General features: G+C 40.7%; 1 protein-coding gene across 2 annotated transcripts in view; it reads left to right on the forward strand.

Moving 5' to 3' along the window:
• The window catches only part of ABCA5 (ATP binding cassette subfamily A member 5), a 477,891-nt gene that overhangs the window by 416,719 nt on the left and 44,923 nt on the right, over positions 1 to 16,249 (forward strand). For both annotated transcript variants that reach the window (XM_053707235.1, XM_053707226.1), the window contains exon 32: positions 1,996 to 2,168. In XM_053707235.1, the coding sequence (XP_053563210.1) occupies positions 1,996 to 2,168 (173 nt within the window). The remainder of the gene's footprint in view (positions 1 to 1,995; positions 2,169 to 16,249) is intronic.

Raw genomic sequence — 16,249 nt, forward strand, 5'->3', positions numbered from 1 at the left:
GAAACAGCAATATGATCTTAACTACTCCGGTTAAAATCATAAGAAAAACTCTGGTAGATTCTTCTTCAAACTCTGCCAGAGAGGTAATAACACGCTCCGGTGCTATTGTAAAATAACAAACTTTTGATTGAAGTTCTAAAAACTAAGTATAATCACCATAGTCCTCTCACACCTCCTATCTAGTCTTTGGGTGCAAGAGAATGACTGGAGGTGACGTAGAGGGGAGGAGCTATATAGCAACTCTGCTGGGTGAATCCTCTTGCACTTCCTGTAGGGGAGCAGATAATATCCCAGAAGTAATGATGACCCGTGGACTGATCACACATAACAGAAGAAAAGGTATATAATATGTGTGGGTACAGTAAAGGAGTAAGAGGAAAATTACAGCTAAACACTAACACCACAAAAATGTAAAAACAGCCCTGGTCCTTAACGGTAAGAAAATTGAAAAATGGTCTGGTCACTAAGGGGTTAAACAGGATAATTAGCTATGCAGACTGGAGGTAATTTCTAAGACCCCTGGAAATTTCAAGGCCTGTATATATATATATATATATATATATATATATATATATATATATATATATATGTATTTATTGGGTACTTGTAAAGCGCGGCTAATCACCCGTAAAGGTCTCAAGGCGCTGCTCATTTTATCAACCTCGGAAGGATGAAAGGCTGAGTGGACCTCACCAGTATATATATACTTTGTATGTATATATATATATATTTATGTGTGTGTGTGAGAAACAAATGATGCCAGTATATATCATGCTGCAAATCCAATGAACAGCGTGATGATTTGTGCAAAAGTGAGTATACAATCACACATGCAAAGTGTAGATGCACTTACAGTATATCCAGGTGAAATGTTGCGCCCGTTTTTAAAGATAGTACTTTCACTTTTGCCAATTAAGAAAAAATTCACTCACCGAAATCCGTTGTCAATATTCACTGTATGGGATAGAACTGTCCGTAAACTTTACCGTAGACGGATTCTCAGGCTCCACTAGCTTGTACATCTTCTTCGCAGTTCTCCCACATGGGGCACACCTGGTGGCAGTGAGGGATGACGTATATGTTGGGCATTGTAGCCACCCGAGTCTCCTGCAATGCAAATAGCAAACAAAAGAGATCCCAACAGGTGTGGAGTTTTTGCAGATATATAAAACATAACCTTTATTTAAATTCAGTAAAAAGAAGAAGTACATGGTGAAAAACATAGGGCTAAGATGCCAGCCTACCTGCCCTTGTTAATATCATATATATATATATATATATATATATATCCTTAGAGATGTATATGTATGTATCTCTATGTTAAAGCCCTTTGCCTGCCTTTATATCTGAGAGCTCATATCTTCCAACCCTTATAACTTTTTTGTGCAATTTTTTTTTAGAATCATTTTTATTAGATGGTTTTATTATGAGTGTAACTGTACTTTGTAATGTATTTTAGATGAGCTTTGTGACAATTTTTGTGTTTTGCGAAACCGTTAACCAGAGCTCTGAGGACACGTAGTCAAACCTGTCCTTAGGCCTCCCTAACAGGCCACGTTTTGAGGATATCTAAACTGGAGCACAGGTGAAACAATCAGCTGATTAGTAAACATTGGTATATTACCGGCTCTCATCCAAGGTAATGCAGTAAACCTGGCCTGTTGGGGAGGCTTGAGGAGAGGTTTGAAAACCAGTGTTCTAGTGTAAACCGGGATTGCGCTCAAGCGATCACATTTACTTTCAACTTTTAATATGAGCGGAAAACCCAATGGGCTCAAACACCCGCGATAAACCCCGTTTTGCTCGTGCTTAACTGTTAACGCGCCACTCGTAATCTAGCCCTAACTGTTTAGGTTAATTAACCAAAATTGATATCACATTTATCACATTTAGCTTATTTAGGTTAATTAACCAAAATTGATATCACATGATAGGAACATTTTGCCGAAAATGCCCCTTTTAACAGGCAGATTAACTGTTTATTTGTGTTTACAGATACAGATATATAATTCACCAGCCAGCCAGTTGGGGTGCAGACCAATCAAGTTCATAGGATATTCTCCTCAGATAAACCATCTGTGGCCTGAGATTAAGGTGCAGGAGCATCTTGAGATCTATGGTGCCATTAAGGGCATGAAAAGTAGTGATCTGAAAGAAATCACAAGAAGGTATATAATTATATTATCTAATTATGCATGGATACTCGAGTTAGTATATTAATATTTCTTTCCTAAGACATGGAGAGTCCACTACGTCATTCCAGTTACTAGTGGGATATTCACTCTTGGCCAGCAGGAGGAGGCACAGAGCACCACAGCAAAGCTGTTAAGTGTCACTTCCCTTACCTATAACCCCTAGTCATTCTCTTTGCCTCTGTCAATGGAGGAGGTGAAGTTCGGTGTCGGAAGATATATTTCCTTTTCTGGGTACTTTTCCCTGCAAGCAAGGATTTGGGTTTAGCTGTTTCCACATCAATCTATTGAGTAAGAGTAGTGGTGGCTTTTAAGCAGTTAGGAAGTGGTGAGGTGATCCTTTCTTGGTTTCCTAACACAATTGCTGCCCTCGTCATAGAAAGCCAGAGTTGGTTACTCAGTTCTTTCTTTTTTTACAGGTCTCTGTGAGGAGTATGTGTCCTTTCACACCTTGTGAGCTGTCGTCCTGCCTGACAGCTGGATTGCAGGTAAGTGCTTTTTTCTTCTAGGTATTGGAGACTTGCACTTGAAGAAGATTTAGCTGCAATTTTTATTTGGGACATATTATATCCTTTATATAGGATATTTATAGGCAGGGTACAGGCACTTTTCAAATGTGACTTTGGAGACTAAGGGGTTAATCTTTCTTTATAGTGATAAAGTATAACCCTTTTTACTATGATGATTTATATTTGTGGCTCAATTATGTCATGTTTTATTTTTATTCCAATATGTTATGTGGGATTGTTTTGACAGTTGATAGACCGCTCACTGTTAAAGGCTGATATCAGTCTTTTGAGTATAACGGTCTGTTTTTCAGAAACGCATGCTTTTATTTTAGCTGCCCAGTTTCTTGACGGATGGTCATGTGACCCACTCTTCCGCCTTCATATTCCTAAGCGAAGCTGTGTCTTCTATGTTCCGACATCTCCGATCCTGAGAGTGAGGCAGGAGCCTTCTGTGTCATTTCCCGCTACTAGCCTTGTTACCGGAGGTAAGGTAGGGCACCTCAGTATATCTGGGGTGTAGAGGGCCTGATTTTGAGTTTGTTAGGCTACCTTTTGTTAGAGTTATACGTTCTGATGGTAAAAGAACCTCTTAAAGTGACAGTAGTCTTGATTTTCAAATAATTTTCTTCTCAATTATTTTTGGGGATTTTTTTTTAACAATATGGATATGGATCAAGACTCCCTTGTGTAATATCTCAGAAGCGACTGCCTGTCTCTTTAACTAATTTGTACCACCTGCTCAATTGTTTCCCTATTTAAGGTACCTTTCCCCTCCTCCAAATTGCTTCAGTTATTGCAATTTTTTTGTGGATCAAGCTGCAAGCCTCCTACCCTCATCTCCCATCCTGGAAGAGCAGTTTTGCAAAACTCCATGTCCATATCCGCTGCTACTTCCTCTGACACAACAGCTGTCGGTCCTCTCCTCTGCTTTCTCCTTAAGCTATCAATGAAATCTTCCTTATGCTCACAGAAAGACTGTCACAATATCCCCTCAAAGAATCTATCCTGTCTAAACTAAAGAGGAACACCGTACAGGTTAGCTGAATGCTGATTGGGTCTTCATCCTGTCAATCATCTTCCCAACATCACACTGCAGGATCCGCTGAACCGGATGAACACCAGAACGTCTCTGCCTGACAAGTTGCAGACTGAATCCTCCTTGTCTTCTGATACTTACCTGAGGAAAGCTCTGAGGATATTTAAGGCAGATTTCGTCAGACACCTGTAACTCAGTATCCAGGTACTTTTCATAACATTTATGAAATGTTATATATTCAAGTTTATTCTTTGCTTAGCTTTCCTAAACTTCACAAAGTGAGTTCATACAAGTAAATCATAAACCCCTGTTTAACCAAGTATTTACTTGCAGCACTTATTCTGATTAATGCTAAGTATAAATTCTCAGAGCTTAACTGCTTATTAAGCTACTAATTATACTTGTAGCCACATTCCTCATATTTAGCTACATATAACAGGCGATAAGGGGTATCACTGCACCTTGCTTGTGATACATGCTTATTATGCCTAGAGGCACAAATTGCATTGGCTATGCAATTGTGTGCTACATATTTAGCTAGAACGCTAGAGTGTAAAAATAAAATTTTGCCCAATGAGCCCAATGTCTCTCAGGGTGAAATCTCAGATTCGGACAGTATAATTCCTTTGTCTGATAATGAAGTAAACTTCAGATTTAAGCTTGAACACCTTTGTTTACTGTTAAAGGAGGTACTGGCTACTTTGGACGACTCCGACCCTTCTGTCGCTATCAAATCTTGCTTTTTACCTTGTGGTTATCTGTAGAGAGATGTTGTTTTTTATGAGAATCTCAACTGCGGACCTGATAAGATTACTTCTGAAAATAGTACTGTCACTTCAAGTTGTATAAAACGTAGTTTAAGCAATGTAGGGGGTTAATAGTATAGTTTGTAGCTCAGAAACGTAGACTCTCTTAATGGATCTTAATAATGCAGAGGACTGGCAGGAACTCATTACATACATATGGAACTTGAATACAATGTAAAAAGTAAGAGCATATTTGTATAACCTGAGTTTGTTTAAACAGACACTTACTGAGGCAGGAATCAAGTGTTGTTAAAAACTACTTAGGTAAATCTGATATCAGTTTATTATGCATACACTGACAAAGATGATCAATATATAGATTGGATAATCGCTTACCGAGGAAGCAGCCACGTTCCGGATGACACCAGTGACGTCACAGCTCATCGGGAGCGAGAGAGACACAAACTCAGATCGAAAGTTCAGATGACGAAGAGTCCTCAGAGGAGAGTTTGTAGCAGCAAAGATACAGTGCGGTACATAGGAGCACAGGAGAATAAGGATTACATTTTAGTATGCAAACTTTAACAGCATAGAAACGCTAGGAGCTTGATACAGGGTGCGTAACAAATCAATACCAAGCAATGAGTGGTCAAAAGGAGCAGCCACTTATAGCAGGATAAGAGGACGTGTAGAAACCAATTAAAGGTGTAGAAACACAGTAAAGATATACAACTTATAGAGTGTTACAGACCGTGTGATGGAGATTATTTCACATGAATGAGAAAAGCCAGGGATACCTTTCTCCCTGTCTCTCGTCTTTAAAAAGATGTTTCCTGTTGCTGACTCCATTAAAGATTCATGGTGCATGGAGCCTAAAGTAGAAGGGGCTATTTCTACTCTGGCTAAGAGAACTACGATCCCTATTGAGGATAGCTGTTCTTTTAAGGATCCCATGGACAAAAAGCTGGAGACTTTGAAGAATATGTATGTTCATTAGGGTCTTCAATGGCAACTTGCAGTTTGTATTGCCACAGTAGCAAGCGCGGTCCAATGCCTTCTCTAAATTAATTTTAGAAGAAACTCCATTGGAGGAGATCCAAGATAGGATTAAGGCTCTCAAATTAGCCAATTCTTTTATCTCTGATGCTAACATGCAAATCATTAGACAGGGAGCCAAGATGTCTGGCTTCACTGTTCTAGCCCGTAGGGCCCTGTGGCTTAAATCTTGATCAGCTGATGTTACTTCCAATTCTAAGCTCCTGGAGCTTCCTTACAAGGGTAAGACCTTATTTGGGCCTTATCTAGCAGAAATAATTTCTGATATTACGGGTGAAAAAGGGTCTTTTCTACCACAAGACAAGAAGAACAGACCTAAAGGACTTCAAAGTAATTTTCATTCCTTTTTTTTTAACTTCAAAGGTCAAAAGTCTTTCTCTCCCTCTTCCAAGCAGGAATAGCGCAAGTCTTCTTGGAGACCCAATCAGTCTTGGAACATGGGGAAACAATAAAAAAAAAAACCTCAGCTGAGTCTAAGTCAGCATGAAGGGTCTGCCCTAGGTCTGGGATTAGATCAAGTGGGGGGCAGACTTTCCCTGTTTTGTCAAGCATGGATACAAAATGTTCCAGATCCTTAGGCTGTGGACATAGTATCTCAGGGTTACTAAATAGAATTCAAATCTCGTCCTCCCAAGGGCACATTTCTCCTCTCAAGGTTATCTGCGGATCAGGTAAAAAGAGAGGCATTCTTAAAGTGCGTTCAGGACCTGTCTTCAAGGGGCTTTCATTCATCAAAGTTTGCCTTCACTTTAAGCTGTTATCTTGGAAGGTTTTGTTTCTTATTACTATCTCTTCTGCTCGGAGAGTTCTGGAACTCTCGGCTTTGCAGTGTGATTTGTCTTACCTTATTTTTCATGTGGATAAGGCGGTCCTTCGTACTAAATTAGGGTTTCTCCCTAAGGTGGTTTCGGACAAAAATATTAATCAGGAAAGTGTTGTTCCTTCTCTCTGTCCTAATCCTCCTCATAAGGAATGTCTGTTGCACAACTTGGATGTGTTGCACGCTCTAAAGTTCTACCTACAGGCTACTAAGGATTTTCGTCAGTCTTCTGCCCTGTTTGTTTCTCTGGAAAGCGTAAGGGTCAGAAGGCTACTTCTACTTCTCTTTCCCTTTGTTTGAAAGTATGATTCGTTTCTCTTGTTAGGTGTATCCAGTCCACGGATCATCCATTACTTGTGGGATATTCTCCTTCCCAACAGGAAGTTGCAAGAGGATCACCCACAGCAGAGCTGCTATATAGCTCCTCCCCTAACTGCCATATCCAGTCATTCTCTTGCAAGCTCTCAACATAGCTGGAGGTAGTAAGAGGAAAGTGGTAAAATATAGTTAGTTTTTTCTTCAATCAAAAGTTTATTGTTTTTAAATGGTACCGGAGTTGTACTATTTTATCTCAGGCAGCATTTAGAAGAAGAATCTGCCTGCGTTTTTCTATGATCTTAGCAGAAGTAACTAAGATCCACTGCTGTTCTCACATATGTCTGAGGAGTGAGGTAACTTCAGAGGGAGAATGGCGTGCAGGGTATCCTGCATAAAGGTAGGTGCAGTTAAGTTTTTCTAGGGATGGAATTTGCTAGAAAATGCTGCTGATACCGGATTAATGTAAGTTAAAGCCTAAATACAGTGATTTAATAGCGACTAGTATCAGGCTTGCTATCAGAGGTATATACTCTGATTAATGTGCAATATAAAACGTTTGCTGGCATGTTTAATCGTTTTTATATATGCTTTGGTGATAAAACTTATTGGGGCCTAGTTTTTTCCACATTGCTGGCTTTATTTTTGCCTAGAAACAGTTTCCTGAGGCTTTCCACTGTTATAGTATAAAAGTTACAGTTGGTGCAGTTAAAATTACAAACTGTGACATTCAGCTTCCCTCAGCAGTCCCCTGCATGCTATAGGACATCTCTGAAGGGCTCAAAAGGCTTCAAAAGTAGGAGCTGTGGCAGTTGTTATGACTGTTTAAAAAACATATTTTTCGTTTTGTTAATCTGTTTTTGTATTAAGGGGTTAATCATCCATTTGCAAGTGGGTGCAATGCTCTGGTAACTTGTTACATACACTGTAAACATTTCGTTAGTTTAACTGCCTTTTTTCACTGTTATTTCAAATTTTGGCAAAATTTGTTTCTCTTAAAGGCACAGTAACGTTTTTTTTATATTGCTTGTTAACTTGATTTAAAGTGTTTTCCAAGCTTGCTAGTCTCATTGCTAGTCTGTATAAACATGTCTGACATAGAGGAAACTCCTTGTTCATTATGTTTAAAAGCCATGGTGGAACCCCATAGGAGAATGTGTACTAAATGTATTGATTTCACTTTAAACAATAAAGATCAGCTGTTATCTTTAAAAGAATTATCACCAGAGGATTCTGACGAGGGGGAAGTTATGCCGACTAACTCTCCCCAAGTGTCGGACCCTTTGACTCCCGCTCAAGGGACTCACTCTAAAATGGCGCCAAGTACATCAAAGATGCCCATAGCGATTACTTTGCAGGACATGGCGGCAATCATGGATAATACCCTGTCAGCGGTATTAGCCAGACTGCCTGAATTCAGAGGAAAGCGCGATAGCTCTGGGGTTAGACGTAATACAGAGCGCGCAGATGTTTTAAGGCCCATGTCTGATACTGCGTCACAATATGCAGAAGCTGAGGAAGAGCTTCAGTCTGTGGGTGACGTCTCTGACTCGGGGAAACCTGATTCAGATATGTCTACTTTTAAATTTAAGCTTGAGAACCTCCGGGTGTTGCTTGGAGAGGTTTTAGCTGCTCTGAATGACTGTGACCCAATTGCAGTGCCAAAGAAATTGTGTACACTGGATAAATACTACGCGGTGCCGGTGTGTACTGACGTTTTTCCAATACCTAAAAGGTTTACAGAAATTATTACTAAGGAGTGGGACAGACCCGGTGTGCCGTTTTCCCCCCCTCCTATTTTTAGAAAAATGTTTCCAATAGACGCCACCACACGGGATTTATGGCAGACGGTCCCTAAGGTGGAGGGAGCAGTTTCTACTTTAGCAAAACGTACCACTATCCCTGTCGAGGACAGTTGTGCTTTTTCAGATCCAATGGATAAAAAATTAGAAGGTTACCTTAAGAAAATGTTTATTCAACAAGGTTTTATCCTGCAGCCCCTTGCATGCATTGCTCCTGTCACTGCTGCTGCAGCATTCTGGTTTGAGTCTCTGGAAGAGGCCTTTCAGACAGCTACTCCATTGACTGAAATAATTGACAAGCTTACAACACTTAAGCTAGCTATTTCTTTTGTTTCTGATGCCATTGTTCATTTGACTAAACTAACGGCTAAGAATTCTGGATTCGCCATCCAGGCGCGTAGGGCGCATGGCTTAAATCTTGTTCAGCTGACGTGACTTCAAAGTCTAAATTACTTAACATTCCCTTCAAGGGGCAGACCCTATTCGGGCCTGGTTTGAAGGAAATTATTGCTGACATTACTGAAGGTAAGGGTCATACCCTTCCTCAGGACAGGGCTAAATCAAGGGCCAAACAGTCTAATTTTCGTGCCTTTCGAAACTTCAAGGCAGGTGCAGCATCAACTTCCTCTGCTACAAAACAAGAGGGAACTTTTGCGCAATCCAAGCCTTCCTGGAAATCTAACCAGGCCTGGAGCAAAGGCAAGCAGGCCAGAAAGCCTGCTGCTGCCTCTAAGACAGCATGAAGGAACGGCCCCCTATCCGGCAACGGATCTAGTAGGGGGCAGACTTTCTCTCTTCACCCAGGCGTGGGCAAGAGATGTTCAGGATCCCAGGGCGTTGGAGATCATATCTCAGGGATTTCTTCTGGACTTCAAAGCTTCCCCCCCACAAGGGAGATTTCACCTTTCGAGATTATCTGTAAACCAGATAAAGAAAGAGGCATTCTTACGCTGTGTGCAAGACCTCCTATTAATGGGAGTGATCCATCCAGTTCCACAGATGGAACAAGGACAGGGATTTTATTCAAATCTGTTTGTGGTTCCTAAAAAAGAGGGAACCTTCAGACCAATTTTGCATCTAAAGATCTTAAACAAATTCCTCAGAGTTCCATCGTTCAAAATGGAAACTATTTGGACAATCCTACCTATGATCCAGGAGGGTCAGTACATGACCACAGTGGATTTGAAGGATGCTTACCTTCACATACCGATTCACAAAGATCATCATCGGTTCCTAAGGTTTGCCTTTCTAGACAGGCATTACCAGTTTGTGGCTCTTCCCTTCGGGTTAGCTACAGCCCCAAGAATTTTTACAAAGGTTCTGGGGTCTCTTCTGGCGGTCCTAAGACCACGGGGCATAGCAGTGGCCCCTTATCTAGACGACATCCTGATACAGGCGTCAAACTTCCAAATTGCCAAATCTCATACGGACACAGTGTTGGCATTTCTGAGGTCGCATGGGTGGAAAGTGAACGAGGGAAAGAGTTCTCTATCCCCCTCACAAGGGTTTCCTTCCTAGGAACTCTGATAGATTCTGTAGAAATTAAAATTTACCTGACGGAGTCCAGGTTATCAAAGCTTCTAAATTCCTGCCGTGTTCTTCACTACATTCCGCGCCCTTCGGTGGCTCAGTGCATGGAAGTGATCGGCTTAATGGTAGCGGCGATGGACATAGTGCCATTTGCGCGCCTACATCTCAGACCGCTGCAATTATGCATGCTCAGTCAGTGGAATGGGGATTACACAGATTTGTCCCCTCTGCTAAATCTGGATCAAGAGACCAGAGATTCTCTTCTCTGGTGGCTATCTCAGGTCCATCTGTCCAAAGGTATGACCTTTCGCAGGCCAGATTGGACAATTGTAACAACAGATGCCAGCCTTCTAGGTTGGGGTGCAGTCTGGAATTCCCTGAAGGCTCAGGGATCGTGGACTCAGGAGGAGAAACTCCTCCAAATAAATATTCTGGAGTTAAGAGCAATATTCAATGCTCTTCTAGCTTGGCCTCAGTTAGCAACCCTGAGGTTCATCAGATTTCAGTCGGACAACATCACGACTGTGGCTTACATCAACCATCAAGGGGGGACCTGGAGCTACCTAGCGATGTTAGAAGTCTCCAAGATAATTCGCTGGGCAGAGACTCACTCTTGCCATCTATCAGCGATCCATATCCCAGGTGTAGAGAACTGGGAGGCGGATTTTCTAAGTCGTCAGACTTTTCATCCGGGGGAGTGGGAACTCCATCCGGAGGTGTTTGCTCAATTGGTTCATCGTTGGGGCACACCAGAATTGGATCTCATGGCGTCTCGCCAGAACGCCAAGCTTCCTTGTTACGGATCCAGGTCCAGGGACCCAGAAGCGACGCTGATGGATGCTCTAGCAGCACCGTGGTTCTTCAACCTGGCTTATGTGTTTCCACCGTTTCCTCTGCTCCCTCGAATGATTGCCAAAATCAAACAGGAGAGAGCATCGGTGATCTTGATCGCGCCTGCGTGGCCACGCAGGACCTGGTATGCAGACCTGGTGGACATGTCATCCTTTCCACCTTGGCCTCTGCCTCTGAGACAAGACCTTCTACTACAAGGTCCTTTCAATCATCCAAATCTAATTTCTCTGAGACTGACTGCCTGGAGATTGAACGCTTGATTTTATCAAGGCGTGGCTTCTCCGAGTCAGTCATTGATACCTTAATACAGGCACGAAAGCCTGTAACCAGGAAAATCTACCGTAAGATATGGCGCAAATATCTTCATTGGTGTGAATCCAAGAATTACTCATGGAGTAAGGTTAGGATTCCTAGGATATTGTCCTTTCTCCAAGAGGGTTTGGATAAAGGATTATCAGCTAGTTCTTTAAAGGGACAGATTTCTGCTCTGTCTATCCTTTTGCACAAGCGTCTGGCAGAGGTTCCAGACCTCCAGGCATTTTGTCAGGCTTTGGTTAGAATTTAGCCTGTGTTTAAACCTGTTGCTCCTCCATGGAGCTTAAACTTGGTTCTTAAGGTTCTTCAAGGAGTTCCGTTTGAACCCCTTCATTCCATTGATATCAAACTTTTATCTTGGAAAGTTATGTTTTTGATGGCTATTTCCTCGGCTCGTAGAGTCTCTGAGTTATCAGCTTTACAATGTGATTCTCCTTATCTGATTTTCCATACAGATAAAGTAGTTCTGCGTACAAAACCTGGGTTTTTACCTAAGGTAGTTTCCAACAAGAATATCAATCAAGAGATTGTTGTTCCATCATTGTGTCCTAATCCTTCTTCAAAGAAGGAACGTCTTTTACATAATTTGGACGTAGTCCGTGCTTTAAAGTTTTACTTACAAGCGACTAAAGATTTTCGTCAAACATCTTCCCTGTTTGTTGTTTACTCTGGACAGAGGAGAGGTCAAAAGGCTTTGGCAACCTCTCTTTCTTTTTGGCTTCGGAGCGTAATACGCTTAGCCTATGAGACTGCTGGACAGCAGCCCCCTGAAAGGATTACGGCTCATTCTACTAGAGCTGTGGATTCCACCTGGGCCTTTAAAAATGAGGCTTCTGTTGAACAGATTTGCAAAGCGGCGACTTGGTCTTCGCTTCATACCTTTTCAAAATTTTACAAATTTGATACTTTTGCTTCTTCTGAGGCTATTTTTGGGAGAAAGGTTCTACAGGCAGTGGTCCCTTCCGTTTAAGTACCTGCCTTGTCCCTCCCTTCATCCGTGTACTTTAGCTTTGGTATTGGTATCCCACAAGTAATGGATGATCCGTGGACTGGATACACCTAACAAGAGAAAACATAATTTATGCTTACCTGATAAATTTATTTCTCTTGTGGTGTATCCAGTCCACGGCCCGCCCTGTCCTTTTAAGGCAGGTCTAAATTTTAAACTACAGTCACCACTGCACCCTATGGTTTCTCCTTTCTCGGCTAGTTTCGGTCGAATGACTGGATATGGCAGTTAGGGGAGGAGCTATATAGCAGCTCTGCTGTGGGTGATCCTCTTGCAACTTCCTGTTGGGAAGGAGAATATCCCACAAGTAATGGATGATCCGTGGACTGGATACACCACAAGAGAAATAAATTTATCAGGTAAGCATAAATTATGTTTTTGCTTATGAGACTGCTGAACAGCAGCCTCCTGAGAAACTTACAGCTCATTCCACTAGGGCTGTATCATCTTCTTGGGCTTTCAAAAATGAAGCTTCTGTGGAACAGATTTGCAAGGCTGCAACTTGGTCCTCTCTGCATACTTTTTCCAAATTCTACAAATTTGATACTTTTGCCTCAACTGGAGCTTCCTTTGGGAGAAGGGTTCTTCAAGTGCTGGTGCCTTCTGTTTAGCTCTGACTATCTTGTTCTCCCTCCCTATTCATTCTGTGTACTCTAGCTTGGGTATTGGTTCCCACTAGTAATTGGAATGACGTTGTGGACTCTCCATGTCTTAGGAAAGAAAACAACATTTATGCTTATTCTGCTAAATATATTTATTTCCGGACATGGAGAGTCCACGACTCCACCATTTAGATTAGACAGTAATTTTTTACTAAACCTCAGGCACCTCTACACATTTGTGTTATCTTCTTTTTCCATTTCCCTTCGTCTGAATGACTGGGGGTTATGGGTAAGGGAAGTGACACTTAACAGCTTTGCTGTGGTGCTCTTTGGCTCCTCCTGCTGGCCAGGAGTGAATATCCCGCTAGTAAATAGAATGACGTTGTGGACTCTCCATGTCCAGAAAGAAAGAAATTTATCAGGTAAGCATTTTCTTTCATGAATCAGATAGAGCATGCAATTTCAAACAACTTTCTAATTTACTTCTATTATCAATTGTTCTTCTTTCTCTTGGTATCTTCTATAGAAAAGCAGGGTTGTATGCTTAGGAGCCTGCTCATTTCTGGAGCACTATATTTTATCCATTTTCAAGAGCACTAGATGGCAGCACTATTTCCTGCCAGGTAGTACTCTCTTCAACACAGAATATCATGGGAACTAATCAAATTTGATAATAGAAGTAAATTGGGAACTTATTTAAATTGGTTCACTTTTCCTGAATCACAAAACAAAATATTTAGGTTTCATAACCCTTTAAGTCTGCTTTGACTGGTACTAAATGAAGAAGTATAAAGGCCTTTGCAGAAAAATATTTAGTGTAAAATTGTACCTGTACTTCAGTTTAATAAAACAGAGAATATTGGCGCACATCCGCCCACAGATAAACAAAACATTTTTTAAATGCTGCAAAATTGGCTGCAAAAGACACCTATACTTTTATGTTAAAATTGGGATCTTAGTCACAGAATATGGCCATATTATTCTGCTTAAGCCATATTGTGTGGCTAAGATCCCAATTTTAACATAAAAACATAGGTGTTTTTTGCAAGCAGTTTTGTAGCATTTAAAAAAATGCACTCCCAAAGATGTATTTAATTTTTTTGTAAGGTTTGCTATACCACACATTGAGGATTTGCTTCAGTTTAATTTCGCTGAAATCATTGCGATTTACGGCTTGATTAGAAGTGGAGCAATATATTATCGCGCGATAAATAACCAGCCATTACAAGTGGCTGGTTTTTGCTATCGCAAGCTTGTGGTAGCAATTAGCACTCAGAAAATTAACCAGAGATTAGATCTCTGGTTAATTTTCTAAAAGTGCTCCAAATGCCCTCAAAATAGAGGGCATTATAGTATTTTATTAAAAAAAACATGTTTTTTTTGCCTGGTATTTCAGCGCTGGACTGACCGTAATAGGTGGGGTAAGACTGATATACTACAGGAAAGTTCCACTCTGTGAAAAGCATTACTGGGCTAAAAAGAAGCTACAACCAGGTGGGGCTGAAAAGTGCCTTTACATTGCGGTCTATGGGAACTGTGTGTTCCCTGTAAATATATATATGTATATGCTTATATACATATTTATGTGTTAATATGTGTATATATATATATAGATATATATTTAGAAATGTTGCAATAGCTGCACTACTTAACCTCTTCACTGTGCTTAGGTTCTGATGCCATCTCTGACGACATGAGAAAGAGGCTCCCATTGGAGCCTATGGAAGCATGCTCTCGTAAGCGCAATGCTTCTTAACAATGCGAATGTGAGGTCACGTTCACATTGTGCTCAACTTATAATAAGTGGAGCGCTAATTTAGTTCTCTACTTGCAATCTAGCCTTTAATGTATTAGCAGTTTATATTAAAACTTTGCTTTCAGAGAACATATAGTTGCAGGCCAACTAAGACCTTTCTAATAAGACTTTGTTTACTTTCCTGCTCCATGCGGCGTGGCATAAACAATATATACTTTCAGTATTGCAAAGCACTATGAGAAACTAACTTTATAAGGACTAATAAATATTTTTAAACAACTAGCAAGGAAATTAGTAACGTCACTGCTTGTTAGAATATTGTTCACAGTCTTGTTAAAAAAAAAAAAAAAAAAAAGTTTAGTTCTGTGATTCTGTGGAAGGGGGAAAAAGAGCTGCGGACGAGCCACAACTTTCTGTCTGAGACCATACAGGCTGAAAGATGCAGGCTGAAAGTTTTTCACAGTGTTACTACAGAGTATCATCACAGATGAAAAAAAATGACTAATATATAAAAACTTTCTGGTCTAAAGCCAAGCAGACCAAGAACTCCACTCCTGCCTACAAGTCTGCATGAAGGCGCAGCCTCCATTTTAGACAAGTTTATGGTAGGCGACAGACTGAATCTGTTTTGGAAAGTTTGGAATTTAAGATCCTTGGGTCTTGAAAATTATTTCTCAAGGGTATTTAATAAGTTTTTGTTCAAAACCTCATCAGGGAAGATTCCTCCTGACTCAAATTCCTTAAAGGCCAAAGCCTTCCGGGCTTGTGTGACAGATTTAGAATTTGCTCCAGTTCCAGCCTCATAGCTGAACCAGGGATTCTGTTCCAATCTCTGTATTGTACCAAAGAAAAAAGGTACATTTTGGTTTATCTTGATCTTAAAACAGTGAACAAATTCCTGAAAGTTTCTACTTTCAAGATGTAGACAATTGGCACAATTCTTCCTTTAGTGCAGGAGGGTTAGTATATGTCTATTTACTTTAAAAAAAAAGTTGCTTATTATTCCCATCCACAAAGATCGCATGAAGTTCCTGATATTCCTTTCTAATTAGGAAATATCATTTTTTACCAAAGTGCTAGGGGCATTATTGAGTGTGATGCAAGATCATGGACTCTCTGTAACACCCTATCTAGGAGATATTCTGGTAAAGGCACTGTCTGTTACTCACACACAAGCTGTTCTTCAACTGCTTAACAGTCATGGTTTGAAAATCAACCTGCCAAAGATTTCCTTTACTCCTCAGACTTGTGTGTTATTCCTAGGCTCGATCATAGACTCAATGAAGATACTATAATCATCTTGAAACGCCAGGCAATCTTCAAGGCTCTTCTGAGCCAAACCTCAGGCGTGAATATTTCATACAATTCCAGTCAGACAATGTCACAGCAGTAGTTTACATACAGTATCTCACAAAAGTGAGTACTCCTCTCACATTTTTGTAAATATTTTATTATGTCTTTTCATGTGAAAACACTGACGAAATGACACTTTGCTAAGTGTAAAGTAGTGAGTGTACAGCCTGTATAACAGTGTAAATTTGCTGTCCCCTCAAAATAACTCAACAAACAGCCATTAATGTCTAAACCGTTGACAACAAAAGTGAGTACACCCCTAAGTGGAAATGTCCAAATTGGGCCCAATAAGCCATTTTCCCTCCCCGGTGTCATGTGACTCGTTAGTGTTATAAGGTCTCAGTTGTGAATGGGGA

Source organism: Bombina bombina, chromosome 1 (assembly GCF_027579735.1).
Source record: "Bombina bombina isolate aBomBom1 chromosome 1, aBomBom1.pri, whole genome shotgun sequence".
NCBI classification, from domain to species: domain Eukaryota; kingdom Metazoa; phylum Chordata; class Amphibia; order Anura; family Bombinatoridae; genus Bombina; species Bombina bombina.